Genomic DNA, 15,224 nt, shown 5'->3' with positions numbered 1-15,224 from the left:
AACAAAGAAAAAGAAAATAGCATTCAAGTGGATAGGCTGGTTTTAGACCACAAGAAACTGGGATCTTTAATTTCTAAATCTGACTCCATTCTTTCTTCTACCCTACCCTACCCCATGTCTTGGCAGCCTAGACCAAATCAACCAGAAAATAGATTTCAATTGTAGGAAACAAAAAATTCTTAGAGCAGTATGTAAAATTATTTATTCCCTTACACCTGTTTTTAATGACTTGTTTTTGTTTTTAACTCATGTTTGGAATTGATTAACTTAACTTTTAATGGGACAGGAAATATTTAGTTTTCCATATGCTCACTCACAGACCCTTGGGAATTGTTAGAGTATGAACAAAGCAAGTCTAAGAAAGAAGGCAGATTCTATATTTCTAGTATTCCTGCGAGGTATCTTAGTAATATGAATGTACATTTGCATAAAAGAATAAAAACAGTTTATACATTTTCTTTACTTACTAAAACTAACTCATAATCTCAGCCTCGTTGGAATTAACATTGAAATCTTTGGCAGTTTAAAGATGGAACCGAAGACTAAAGGATTAAAACAGCAGCAGCAACAACATAAGAAACTTCTGGCGGCAATGCTTTCTCAAGATTCTTTTGAATTCATCCACAGCCCTACCCCTTCTGTAACAGAAGAAGATATTGATAATGAAGATGATGCAATGGAATTGCTGGGTAATTTTAAAAATTAATCATTTCTATTTTCTTTTCTGGTATTGTAACAATGTAGAGATTAAGAGATTTTTTAAATTTTTGAGTAGTCTTTGTCTTAGATGAAGAAAACTTTTAAGACATTATTTACTCTACCACTTCACTAAGTTGCATGTAAAAACTAGGTTCAATTTTAAATAATCTGGGCATGTGGAGCATTTATTAGTCTGTATTCTGTGCTTTGTATATGCAGCCCTTTACATTCTGATTACTTAATCAAGCTTTTTCTGTGTGCAGCTGTGATAAAAATTCAAGCCTGTCTGCTTTATTCTCTAATGATAATTGCCTTGATTATATCTATTGTCTATAAACTGTATCCAAAGTACATATTCAGCCCTCATTCCAAGATATCCCTCTTGTTATTCCAGAACCATTTCAGGAAAAGAGAATAAAATTTTGAGGGAGAGCTAGTAAATTCATGTTTTATGACTTCCATAAATGACAGCAGAGTTTACAGAGATTTCTGTTTTTACAGGCCTATTACTTCAGTTAGAAAGACACCCTACTTTTAGTATATATGCAGGGAATTCTTTGCTGTCTTTTAACAAAGTAACTGTATATTTTTGTTGATCAGAATTATCTTCATCATAGTTCTTAATTGAATATTTTCCTTGGGAACCATTTCTTATACAAGAAGGAAATACTTTTCATTTCAGCGAGTGCAATACATATATAAAATCAATTTTAAAAGTTTTAAAGTTGGAATCAGTTAACCTACTATAAATAATTAAAACAACTTTCAAATAATTTGTAACAATATGGTATTTTTAACTGAAAAAAGTCATGCAATCATTTGAAAGCTTCAAATAAGTTTAATTTACTGAGTCTCACAAAAATGAAACATTTTCTAAATATACTCCCACCAACCAGATTGCTTGGTTTTAGAGATTAATGGCAGTGAAATTTTGTCATATAATAAATGATTTTCAATTTACAGGCCTAAAAATGTATTATCCAGTCAATGATGAAAAGTTCTTTGATGTTTTCTATGGCATAGTAGTTGAATTATTCCTGTGTTAAGGAGACTATACCATGGCATTGTCATTACATGTTGTTGTGTTTTAATATGTAAGTATGGGTGTTTTGTAAGAGCGTTTTTTAACTTATCTCCTATCATGAATGTGGAAGATACAGCAATTTCAATATATATTTCTACTAACGCTTACTAAACATTTACTGTGTGCTAGGCCAAATCCTTGAATCTGAGGACATAAGAAACTAAAACAATAACCATTATATTTATTTGTAGGAATCGTACTTTCTGGTATTCTTGATAGAAATGTAAAACGGTACAAATTCAGTACACAGTGTGATAGGGATGGCACAATATAAGAGAAGATGACCAGGGCATGCTTCCTGGAGCATCTGATAGCTCCAGTGCACCCTACAATGTCAGATGGTGTCAGTTCAGAAGCTCCGATGTGGTTATTGCTCCCTGAGGTGTGCTCATGTAGTAGGATGTCCCTGGCTATTGTGCTCTCTGGCTATGCTTGTAAATTGCTCTTCTGCTTTAGAGAACGACAGCAGGACAATGTTTAAGACTAATCATCAATGGAAGGGTGGGAGAGGCCATACTTCACATCAGTATTTAAGGAGTCCTCTTGGTGTAGGCCTGGTGACATAGTGGGTTACTCAGTGGGTTGCTAGCAGGTCACTAATTTAAATTCACCAGCTGTTCTGTGGGAGAACGACGAGGCATTCTGCTCCAGTAAAGATTTCCAGCCTCAGAAACCCAAGCCAGAATTGACTCGATGACAGAGGAGTTAGTGGTTCTGTCAGGTAAGTGATAGACTGCTTACCCACGGTTGATGGTTCAAAGCTACCAGCTGCACTGTGCGAGGAATGTGCCTGCTCCGGGAAAGAACTATAGCTTTGGAAACCCCACATAGGATCACTGTGGGTTGGAATCAACTCTATCTCGGTGGCTATTTTTGGTTTGGTTTGGTTTTGGTGGAACAGTGGGTTATGCTGACCTTAACTGCAAAGTGAACGGTTGAAACCCACCCTTTGATCTATGGAAGAAAGTTGAGGCTGTCTACTCCCATAAAGATTTACAGTCTCAGAAATCCTCGAGGCCAAATTTTCTCTGTCCTATGGGTTTTCCATGGGCCAGAGTCAACAAAGTGGCAGGTGCTGAGATTAATGTTTTGATTCATTTATCCTGGGTTTGCAGATGTCCTCCATTCTCTCTCCACCACGATAAGCGAAGGCAGCTGCACTTCATCTTGTAAAGAGAATCTGCTGGAGAGAGAGGAGGCGCACTAAGAACCACATTGCACTAGATCCTGATAGCCTCAGGCATCTCTGGGCAGCATGGAGGCAACCTTCTAACTGCAGTGAACCCAAGTACTCTTGCAGCAACTGACCTGGGCACTCAATGCTCGTTTCTACTTGCCCAAACTTGGGCTCAGAGAAGTGTATTGAGTGGGCAGTTTCTCATGAGAAATAACTAGTCTCCATTTATTCATTTAGTACTTTTTATTTTTTATAGATCATATTTTTACTCTGTTGTGTGGTCAAGTTTAAGAGTGAGCAATGGGCTAAGACATGGACTTCCGTTTTGCCAGCCAACATAGCTCAGCACAGTTGGATGGTAGTGTAGCTATGCTGATGCTTAGGTCTCTGCGATAATAAAGAAGGTTCCCAGGTCTTGCTTTCCACTTGTCCCCCCGACAAAGTTGTACAACAGGAACTTCTCTCTGAAACATTATTTAGCTCAGCAATTTATCTGTTAAATGAAATGTTGTTTGTATCTATATTTGTCTTCAAGGCCCCCAAATGCCTGTCTCTAACCATCACTTAATTGATTAAACAATATACCCACTACCACACAGTAGAGTTTGACTAATAGTGATTCTAAAGGACAAAGTCCGTACATCTTTGCAGAAGCAGCTGCCTCATCTGTCTCTCACAAAAAAGCCTAATGGATCCGAACTACCAACCTTGTGGTTAGCAACCTAATAGTTAACCTACTACATTATTGAAAATGTATCGGAATTCTCTTAAAAATAACTAGTATAGATAAGTTCATGATGTGTAATACTTCTTATATTTTTGATTAATGAATCACCTCAGATGAAATGAAACAAATGTGTGGGAATAATTTCAGTTAATATAAGAGTTAAGAGAAAAAATCAGTCATGCTATAGTAAGAGACAAATATGTCAAGTATGAGTTTAAAAGAAAATGTTATTAAGTTATTTCATTTTAACACCTGGCATCTTTAGTAATGTCTCTATTAACATTTCAACATATTTCAAGTCCTGACCCAAACCAAATTAGAAGCTACATAGTAGCTACCTGCCTCATCCTTTTAAAAAACAGCCTGGTGGCATAGTGGGTTTTGCATTGAGTTGTTAACCACAAGGTCAGTGGTTTGAACCCACCAGCCTCTCTATGAGAGAAAACAATGAAGCTTTCTATTGTCAGAAAAATTTAAGTCTTGGGAACCCTAAGGTGCAGATCTATTCTGTCTTATAAGTTTGTGAAGAATCAGAATTGGCCCCAGAGCTGTGAGTGTGAGTCCTTTTAAAGTTGTAAATTTGGAAATGATGTGGGACAGGTCTATTCTGCCATATTTCAGTTTAAATAAGTCAGAATCAACTGAATGTCATACAAAACAGCATTCTTTTTAAAATTAGCTTTTTCATCATTTTGTTTCATATTAGATAATATTGTAAAACTCTGACTCCAAAGAAACATATGTGGTTATATGTCAGTCAAAATGCTATATTCTTGCATGAAATAACAATTTAGTTTATAGAATCACTGTAAGACATAATCGAGACAGATGGTATTTAAAATATCTTTTTGAGCACACATTTTATAAATTATGTTTACAGAGTATGCTTTTGTTTTTCTTCGTTTAGTGCCATTGTTATCTAAATCAAGGTATAAAGGGCTGAAAACTATCTTTATGCATGTGAAGCTTTTTGTAAACCTTGTGAACTGATCAATAAGTGGTAAATTATTATTACTAGTTAATTTTAATATAGTATAGTTTAACTTGTTAGTAATATTTGTTGATTGAAAGGGAAAATAGCCTTCTAGATGAACTAGTACTAGTTAGTAAAACCGTGGAGTTTTGTTTTGATTAGACAAGCTAGTATTTAAGTATTCTAGCTTAACTTTATATTTGTGGATTACTTTTCCTAAGTGCATTGGACACATGGGAAATATTATAATATGGTATCTACAATATTTAAATTAGATTAAATATTTTCTGGAAGATTTCTTTAATTACTATTTATAAATCAGCACAGTTTCAAAGTAACTTAATATGGATATAGTATACATCAGAGATTAAAATATCAACTTGTAGGAATTTAAGATGTAACAATTTTAAGAACCTCTCAAGTTGGAATAACTACAAAAGATACTGATTGAAGCATTTGCCAAATCACCTCATATTAAACAGCTCTCATTTTTAAACTCAAGGTATTGTCAAATATTCTAGAACTTATGCTGAAAGGTAATAGTCACAATGAATCAGCATGATGAATATTCTTTACGTATTTACAAATGTGATTTAAATCAATAATTTTTCAAAATTGAATAAGAATTATAATGATAAAACAATCTTTACAAAAATCTTTATATATTTTAGTACACTTATTTTTCACAGACCAGTGAAAGGGCATGGTTATTAGTTTAATAGCTCCTCCAGTTTGCATGCAGGCAGAGACCAGGGTTTAAACTTGTCTCTATGATCCGTGGATGTCTGCAGGCAAGTTCTCTCAATAATGGACCCGTCTTAATCTCCTTGAGGTGTTTTCAAATCAAAGATCCAATCAAAACATTGGCTTACATCAACTAGACTTTTTTTTAAGGGGGATTATAAAAGGCTGATCTCAGATCTTTCTCAAGAACTTAAGGTGATCACTGGAGCTTATTATGAAGAACATTTTAGAAAACTGAAAACTGCATTGATGAGAGAAAGGACAGGAAGAAAATTTTACCTAATAAGGAATGGAGAATTTCATTCCATGATGTTAAAAGGTGTCGGGAGGTTTAAGTGTTAAAAAAAAATTCAAAGTATTCAACTACATAATGTAGTTTAGTAATAAAAAATATGTAAAATCATTGAAAACAGAGAAGACTATAACAAAAACCCTTTTGTTTTCCTTCAGACTACTCATTAGATAAATCAGAACAATAGAAAGTTATCACTTTAAAATGAAGTCATAAATATTCAGACTGAAAAATGTATGGTTTATGATCCTTTAGGATTGTCATATTTAAACTTTAAAAACTATATATAAGTTTTAGCTAGCATTCGGCAAAGACTGCTTTAAAAAGTAAATATACAGGTTAGCATAATATTTAGGAAAGAATTTCATATAAAATTAGCACATATTAGAAATTAAAATATCCAGATTTACAGTCTTTTAAGAAATAACAATTTTTAGTGCCTCTGAACTTAGTGCTCTGATTCTAAAAGATAGTGAGTAAAATACAGATAGACTTAATTATTTACAAATTCGTTATCTGATAACCCCCCAGGGAATACGGATGGCACTCTCGTGGTCATGGATGGATATGCTCAGAGCAGCGAAACGTTTGTGCTGCCTGCTGTAGGCCCGCCTCATGTGACTGCGCTTCTGCTTTATTGCACGTCACAGCTAAGCTGCTTGTCACAAATGGCAGGTTTGTGGCAGCGCTCCATCAAGCTAGTCTGTCGGCATCATTTCTATAACAGCATGTGCTCACGCCATGTTTCTGTGGTGCAGTTTGGGAATTGCCACAGTAGGTCAGACTTTCTCATGATGCTATGACGCATGGAGTGGGCTACAGTATAGTGTAAACATGAAGTTAACATGCACTGGGAAACCAGAGAATTCTGCTGAGTTGCCTTAGTGTTGCGGTCTGGAACTGCACACAGTCTCTGAGCAGTGCCTGAGCTCCTGTTCCCAGCTGAGGTCAAGTATAGCGAGGCTCTGCCTCTTTGTTTCAGCTCTTCTGCTGTAAAAAGTGTCCCTTTTGTGGTCTGCCGAGGACCATTACCCCCACCTCTGCCGCTCTTTGGGGAGATTTTTATTAAAATGACCCTAAGCATCCTGTTGAAGCATGCTGTCTTATGTTTCTAAGTATAAGAAGGCTGAGAAATGCCTTTTGGAGAAAATAACATATTTATCTTAGTTACTCCATGCTGTGTCAAAGAACAGGCATTTGGTGTCTCCAGGTTCTGGAGACAGTAAGTCCCAGTCAGGGAATTGCTTCCCGGAGTCCCTCTGTGGGCATCTCCTCTTGTTACTGGGGTCTTCTGGCAGCTCATTGCTCATAGGCAGGGCCTCACATGTTGTCTGTTGTTGTTCTATAGTGGGTCTGTATAGCAATTCCACTCTTTTTATCGAATACCACCCAGGAGCAGGGCTTTGAATCTGCTTGAACTAATTTAGTCACAGCTGAAAAAGTGAAATAAATAAACATGGATTAAACAAATTGTGTGATCTGCAACACTAAGGGAAAGAGTACCGTGCAGAGCCCTGGAATTGGATGCTCTGAAGAGACATGGTCTGCCCTTTTCCGGACCCTGATGCTGACATCAGAGGTTGTCCAGGACTATGACTCCCCAACAGTTCTGAGTGTTGCTGTGGGCCCCCATAGTTGAGTGGGACACATTTGTTCTGCAGTTCCTATGTAAAGGGCATACTGCCCTTATTTTCTGAGAGGAATGTTAAGTGTCTAGGAGGGACTTCAAGGGCAGTTGGTTCTACCCTGTCCTATGAGGTTGCTATATGGGCTGGCGAGGACTGGATGGCAGTGAGTTTGGATTGGAGCAGAAACTTCAACCTGGAATATGTACTGTCCCGGCTAGCATTCCAGTACGCCCACATTTTAAAATTTGCGCTCTTCTGGTGTTCCTTTATTCACCATGGCTGACAGGGTGAACTGTTTTGCAGCCCTGCTCCAGAGGGACTCAGTTTGCTACCCTCCTGCTCAAGTACAGCCTCATGAACCAAACCAAAGAAGCCCCCACGTCCAAACAGGGTATTATTTCCACATACAGGGGATTAAGGCTTTCACATGTATTTTTGGAGAACACAATTCCTTCTATAAAAGTGTGCTAGATCAGCTTTGTTCAGAAAAGGGTTATAGTGCTGTTGATCATGAGTTCAACATGAATGAATCACCAATAAATATCAAAGAAGAACTAAGAACAACATATACACACATACAATGGATTAAGTGTAAATCATAAGATCCTAGCTGTATTTTCCTCACAAGCAATAGCTCAGTATTTTATAACTTAATGTTTGCAAAAACCTTATAGAGCACGTCTACTCAGTGGGGTCACTGGGGTTGATGTCACCCAGTGTGGGTGACATCACAGCATCACACCATCACCACCATGAGCAATACAGAATTCTCAGTAATAGTTAATATACATTTTCATTATAAAAACAGGATAAATGTAGCTGTCAACTGCTTAATGGGAACCGTTACTAGATTATATGAATACTCACTTCTGTGGAGTCATTTCTAACTCAGAAGCTTATAAGAAAGCGTAGCGCTGTTCCTGGGGGTTTCGGGGACTGTAAATCTTTACAGTAAAAGGTTTCATCTTCTTCTGTGGGGCGGTTGGTGGTTTCAAACTGCTGATCTTGGGGACAGGGTCCCAGCACATGACCTACAATGACCTCAGGGGTTCGTGATAATATAAATAATAACAATAAAATTGTTTTCTAAAATCTGTCTTCATTGAGTTACATTATTAGTAACTGAATAGAAGCCTTATTAAAAAGAATCTCCATTTCTTTTAAATACCTTAACTCTCAAAAATGGTTATTTACATAGGGTTACAAACACTAAGTACCACAAATCGTAGCCCAAAGCCCAATGTGTTTAACAAACCTGTGAGCATAAAAACACAGGCAGCGACAACCAAAAGCAAATGTGTGCTTGCACCATGTGCAGATACAACCACGTGATCCCAAGCCCCACTCCAACTGTCACTAGGGTGCATTAGGACATTTAAAAAGTAAAGACGACCCCAACCTCTGTGAGGGGGTATATGAAAAAGGTTTCTGTTGCTATAATGACAGGGATACATTATGCACAAAACTTTTATAAATAGCTATTTTGGTGTCACCCCTGATACAGTCAGTGTCAGTGGTACAGACAACCCCTCCCCATGCAGTTGCGACTTCTGCAGATATCAAAAATTATCTCTCTGCCAAATCACCTTTATCTAAGTAGCTCGCATCTTTAAATTTCAAGTACTCTCAAATATTCCATAATTGATGATCACATTTCACCAAATACAATTAACCAAATACAAATGCCATACATGTATTTTCATAACATTTATCAAATCAATTAATAAATTTGAAAATTCAGACCTTCACAGAGATGCATGAAATTAACTTTCACAAACAAAATAATACACTTGACCATGCTGACACCATGTATTTAAGTGTAACATACACTCAATGAAGTGTCTCGATTATGGTATTTCATTTTGCCAACTTTCTCCTGTATTTCTGAACTCTAACTAGTTCATATACCATTGTGTGGGTCAAATAGGACTGTGCTTGTTTCTCCTCATTACAAAGACATTTAAGGAAAATACACTCAAATGTAGTATTTCACCCAGCAAACATGCATCTATTATGTGAAACTCACTAAAACATTAGTAATAGACAACATTTGGACATGTGGTATTTAATAGAGATTTCTATTTTCTGTTCCATTTAAACTTTGGTGCTTTGAGAGAAAAAACAACAACAATAAATAAGCCCTGACCTCTGAATATGATTCAACAGTCTGTGGACCTGCAGCTTTCTTTTAAATCCATTAATTCATTAATCAGTGCTTGCCATTCTCAAATGTGTATCGGCCACTTACAGAGTGACTATGTGAAATTCCTAAGAATTGCAGGGGATGATCCCTTAGGGATCATCTGTGTAGCTAGTTTCAATGCACATTCTAAGGTTTCCATTTTTATTTATTAGATTTGGATACAGTCCACATTTCAAAAAAATTCTAAAGAAGCATACATGCCTTTACCCCAAGATACCCTATTTTAAGGGAGTGCAGTCAACAGAATATTTTTCAATGTAACATATCCTGCATTAGGAAGAATAAAATAATAGATTATCTATTACTTGTAACAAAAAGGGGATGAGATAGAAGTTGACCAAGCTTTTCTGAAGCACCCTCTGGCTGAGAACCCTTGGCTAATGCAGTGTGGCTCTCACCTGATGGTCGCCAACTTCCCTTCTAATGCTGTGCTTCACAGGCACACGTGAAAAATAAACCACTTAGAAAAAAATCACTTAAATCATAAAATTATTCTAGCATAGACCTGAAACATGTCTTTTTCCTTTCATGATTGCGGCTTTCAGATTCTGTTTTATCGTATTGACATATTGAACCTATATTTAGGATTATTTGTTTTTGGTAGGTATTATTCTTCTTCCCTTTTTGCCTTTCAGTAACTTGTTATTACTTTAGAATTGATACTGTGTCTCATTCTCTTCATTACACACTTTTTATTCTTTTCTACAAAATATCAGAGTATGGTACTTGCAATGATAATGAGTACTTCTATGTAGACATTACCTTTCAAATAAATATATTTGTGTATCACCCAAACACATACATTATTTTACATGACTTACATTAACAATAATTATTGAAACATACTACTTTCTTTCCCCGTATGAAAGTAATAAAAACAGAATAATATCAAAAGCTTGAACAGCAAATCTAATCCTTAAAACAAATAATTGACATCTTTTATCCATCTCAGTTGTTTACTTGTTTGAATTTATCTTCATTTGATAGCCATTTCTTACTAATATATTTATAGGTAGGATTGTTTGATGTTACTAATATGTTTCACTTCTTCAAAGTGATAAATATGTATAAATATGCACTTATCAATTGAATAAAGCTATACATTTCTGGTATGTGTTAGTATGCCATAGCTTAGCTGAGCATTTTGCAAGCAAGTATTCTTTCTTCAGTGTGAACCAGGTTGCAGAATGGTGTGTGGACAGTGTGGAAAAGCATTAAGCATTTAAACCCAAAGCCAGCTCTCAATTTGCATGTAGCTTAATGTTGTCATCTGAAAGACATATTATTATTTGTAAAATGTTGCAACAAAAATATCTGACCTTCCTATTCCACAGGGATGTTGTGGAGATAAAAATGGGAAAGTCTAAGAAACTGATTTTTTTGGTTTGTTTGTTTTTTACAAGTCATGCCTAAAAGAATTATTTTTAAAAGCCACTAGAATTCATATACAAAATTTTCTTACAAATGCATGCATATTTCAAAGAAAAATGTTTTCTTTAGCTTTGAAAATTGCCTAAGAACAGTAAATACAGATATTAATCATAGCAGAATATAATCAAAGGTGAAATATAGAGAAGATAAAGTGACAAATGAGTCTGAAAGTCAAAATAGTTGATTGGTCAATGTAAAGCATTATGTTCTCTTATTTTTAAGATAAACAGATATTTAAATAATTTGGCTAAGGAGGTAAAGCAATTACTACATTGTATTACATTTTCATCTATATAAATGGATAAATACAATTTTATAAGAAGGAAAAAGAAAAATGTGTTTTGCTACGCTTACTCAGAAGTGTTGAGCTGGGGGTAGGGATAGGCAGGCGTGAAAAGAATTGATGGTGAAGAACTGGAAATCTGTACTGTGCTCCAATGTGTCTGTATGAAATGTCAAAAATATTGAAACTGTGCAAGTTGAAAAACTTGCAGATTATATTGACAAGTATGAAAATATTTCAAACAGCACAACTTTGATGGTTTTGTATTAATTTGTTGTATAGGCAAATTGCAACCAAATTGAAAACAATTGATAGCTATTATTAGAGCTTGTTCATTTTAAAAAGAAACATGCCCGTTTCAAAGATTTAATAAAATGTTACACCCCATGTTGCACCACAAAGTTATTTGTGTAGCTGTGGTAGCTTGTAGGTTCATCACGTTAACATTGTGTCTCGCGGTCAGAGGCACTTTATTTTACGTGTGTCTCATTTACTCCGCGGTGTCTTCATATTTATTTGGGAACTGCATTTCAAAAACAGCCACGGGAGGAAAGGGAGGAAACTTTTCTTTCTTTTCTCAGATAGCTTCACCATCACCACCAGCCCCACAAACTTTGGGTTACAATCCAATATTCTTATCTTTTCCTTGTAGACTTTTGACATTTATGATCTGATGCATTGTAAGTGTGTTCGTACCATCAGATTCCTAGCATTTGGTGGCCGAGTTAAGTATATCATTTTGGAAAGCAATTTGAGATAGAAAATATAATGCTGCTCATCTATAGTCTAAGCACAAAGGGTCAAATAGGTCCAAGCAACTCTATTATGATGAAGAAAACTGATAGCGTGAGAAAGTGGGAGGACTTATTCTTCAGTAGAAAAACGTGTAAGTAAGAGAAAAAAGATCCTTAGAAAATTATACTAAAAATAAAACTGGGGTTACATGTCTTTTTTCACCAAGAAATAAAATATGGCTTTTGTTTTCCCAATAGCATGTTTGTTTAAATGTTACATTCTATCTTACTATAAAGGAAAATACTATTATAATATGCATTTCCGTGCACTCAATTTCTAAATTGTTCCATTACTTTTCATAGGAGTCAGGGGTGCAAATGATTTCTTAAGAAAAAAACCAACAAAAGCACATGCCTATTACTTGTCTCAGTATAGCTTCATAGTCTTATTAGCATTTTCAGTTTCTTCTTCACTGAAGGCATACAATTTTTTTATTGCTGTCCTGATAAGCAAAGCACTTTAGAATTTGGACAAAGAATATTTTTTCTGGAAAACTATTGGCACTGATAAGTCAATATATGCTAACTTCAAGCATTTTCAATTTCAAATAATCCTGGAATTGAATTATTTTAAAATATCATTTTATTTTTTATTATGAAAAGTACATATTCAATGTAAATATGGGCATGTAAAGGACAAAACTAAATAAAAACTACTGAGAATAACTACTGTTGATGTTTTAGTGAAATTATTTCTAGATATTTTTATGTATCATGTGCATAAGTAACACACATGTGTATGCATTTACAACATGTACTAAATGTTTTATGTATATCAATTAACAATGTAGAAAATGCCAGTAGGCAATGTTATTATCCCCACACCACAGGACGAGCACAGGTTATTGCTAAACAAAATCTGTCCAGATGACACAATTGGTGCTTAAGACCAGGTTACTGAGCATAAGGCATTATAAATCCCGATGTAGATATATATATAATAAAATACATGATGATATGGATATGTATATATTTCCATTGTTTCACAGTGGTTTTTTTTCCTTAATGGACTGTATTTTCAAATCTAATGCAAGGGGTTCTGCATCTAGCCATTATGAAATAACTGGTATTAGCTTCATGTCTGCCTAAGAAACAAGTTTAAAAATGGACAAAATATGACCTGGCTTCAAAAAATTTGTGGAAAAGCAGAAATAAAGTTAATAAGATATTTCATCAAAATTCATGTACTCCTTTCATATATCAGGCCACTTTTTCAAACATTGGAAAAAAGGCACCACAGAACTTAGACAGGTCCCATATCCTACCCTGCTTTCTCCCTGGTGACTCTTCCTGAGACAATTTTCATCTGCTCAGCCGCTCAGCCCCAGAGCCAGATGCCAAAACCTAGCGCGGCACCCTGCAGTGCCATCCAGCAGTCCCAGGCAAAGCTCTGCCCTGCAGGGCCCATGGGACCCGTTGTGTTTGCACTGGATCGACTCATGTGCACTGGTCCCCAAGACCGTTCCCTTGCGGCTTGCCCAGTTCTTGCTGATGACAGCTACAAAACTCCTGGAACAAGAACAGAATACACCCAAACAGACGTTTGTTTTTCCATTTCATTTTTCTTCAAGTCAATAGCTCCCTTTTTTTAATCCTCCTCTTCCAAAGCCCATTTTTCTATTTTTCTTTCAGGCTGCTGTTTTCTGTACTTTTCTAACCCCCTTCCTCTTTTCTCTTTCCTTTTCCTTCGTGCTTCTCCCTCCTCTCATTTCCTTGTTTCTGTTACTTCTTTCTAGCATCATCCAACAGTCCCTAACGCCACACAACTGAGCAGCCCACCAACACAGACAGCACCAAGATGCTGCTGCAGAAACTTCACTCAAGCCACAGGTCACACACACACACACACACACACACACACACCAGGCACAAAAAACTGGGGGTGGGGTGGGGTGGCGATCCCAAGGAATATTCTGAAGAAAAGGCTGCCCAACTAATGCAATACCATTCAGAAGAATGAAATTCAGGGGCTTTCAATAGATAGATAGACTTACTAAATTTATAGAAAAACTAGAAACTCTCCACCAATTAGAATTCCAGAAGATAAATAACTAGATGACAGAATTAAATAAAACTAAAAGAGCAGAGAAATAGAATAGAAGAAATAAAAAGCCAAATTAGTGGAGATTAACTGCCACGGTGTTGGGAGTTGTATAGTCATGAATGATAACCTGTCTCCATTGGGGAAGGCCACGGATCAATATTATAAGCTTCCCTGCCTTGTATAATGCAGTATTCCCAAGCATGATCCTATTCCTGCCCTGGAAGTCCCCTCAGTAGGTATATTATATTGGTCTGCTGCCAACCATATTTAGAGCATCATTTTCTTAGACTTCTCAAGTTTGTTTTTGGTTGTAGTTTTTCTTGCTTTCTTTTTAATTTAAACTGTGTATCACAGCAAACTCTTGGACACCATCATGGTCTTGTGCTGATCTGGATGATGTCTTTGCAGTTGTCCCACACTTGCCCTGTAAACTTAACAAATGTTCTATTAAAAAAAAGGAGAAGAGATGGAAGGACCCATGATTATGGCCTCTAGTCATCTTTCAGCTCTAGAACTGCGCACATTCCATTCCGATCAGAAGCGGAACTTTCGCCCAGGACAAATGTCAACAGGTTTGGGACAAGGAGGAATGGAAGCAGGAAACACGGGAAGGAGTGGGATGAGAGATGTTGCATTAAGAGGACTGCCATGTATAAACTGAGAAAAAAATGTATACGTTTTGTTTAATTTAAAACTGATGAGCTGTGCTGTAAACCTTCACCTTATTCACCATAAAAAAATTAAAAATATTTATACCGCCTTCAGGATTTTATGAATCCTCATAAATAAATAGTTTCATAAAACAAGAAAAAACAAGTATGCTATTAAGGAAAATTCCAAAATATGTGGAAATTAAACACTTCTAAAAATGCACAAATCTAAAAAATCAAGAGGTAGATGGGAATATAATTCAGGCTAACTGATAATATAAAGTGTAGCATATTAAAAATGGGAGATATAGCTGAAGTATTACTTAGCAAGAAACAGTTTTAAACAAGATCTTTTCAAGTATTGTTATGTTTCTATTTAAGAAACTAGAAAACCAAGTTCAATTTAGTCCAAAACAAGTGGAAGAAAGGAAATGAAACAGATAAAAACAGAAACTCAAGTGGAATAGAAACAAACTAACAGAAAAATTTTTTTTC

The 15,224-nt window shown here is 35.9% G+C and overlaps 1 protein-coding gene across 1 annotated transcript in view; it reads left to right on the top strand.

Moving 5' to 3' along the window:
• Positions 1-15,224, top strand: part of CUNH8orf34 (chromosome unknown C8orf34 homolog) — a 371,243-nt gene that overhangs the window by 143,666 nt on the left and 212,353 nt on the right. The window contains exon 7 of the mRNA XM_045286330.1: positions 523-689. Coding sequence (XP_045142265.1) covers positions 523-689 — 167 coding nt within the window. The remainder of the gene's footprint in view (positions 1-522; positions 690-15,224) is intronic.

The sequence above is a fragment of the Echinops telfairi genome, unplaced genomic scaffold (genome assembly GCF_000313985.2).
Source record: "Echinops telfairi isolate 266 unplaced genomic scaffold, ASM31398v2 ScPeMD7_1;HRSCAF=3_0, whole genome shotgun sequence".
NCBI classification, from domain to species: domain Eukaryota; kingdom Metazoa; phylum Chordata; class Mammalia; order Afrosoricida; family Tenrecidae; genus Echinops; species Echinops telfairi.
Note: the sequence above shows the minus strand (reverse complement) of the source record. Positions and strands in the feature narration are given on the sequence as shown.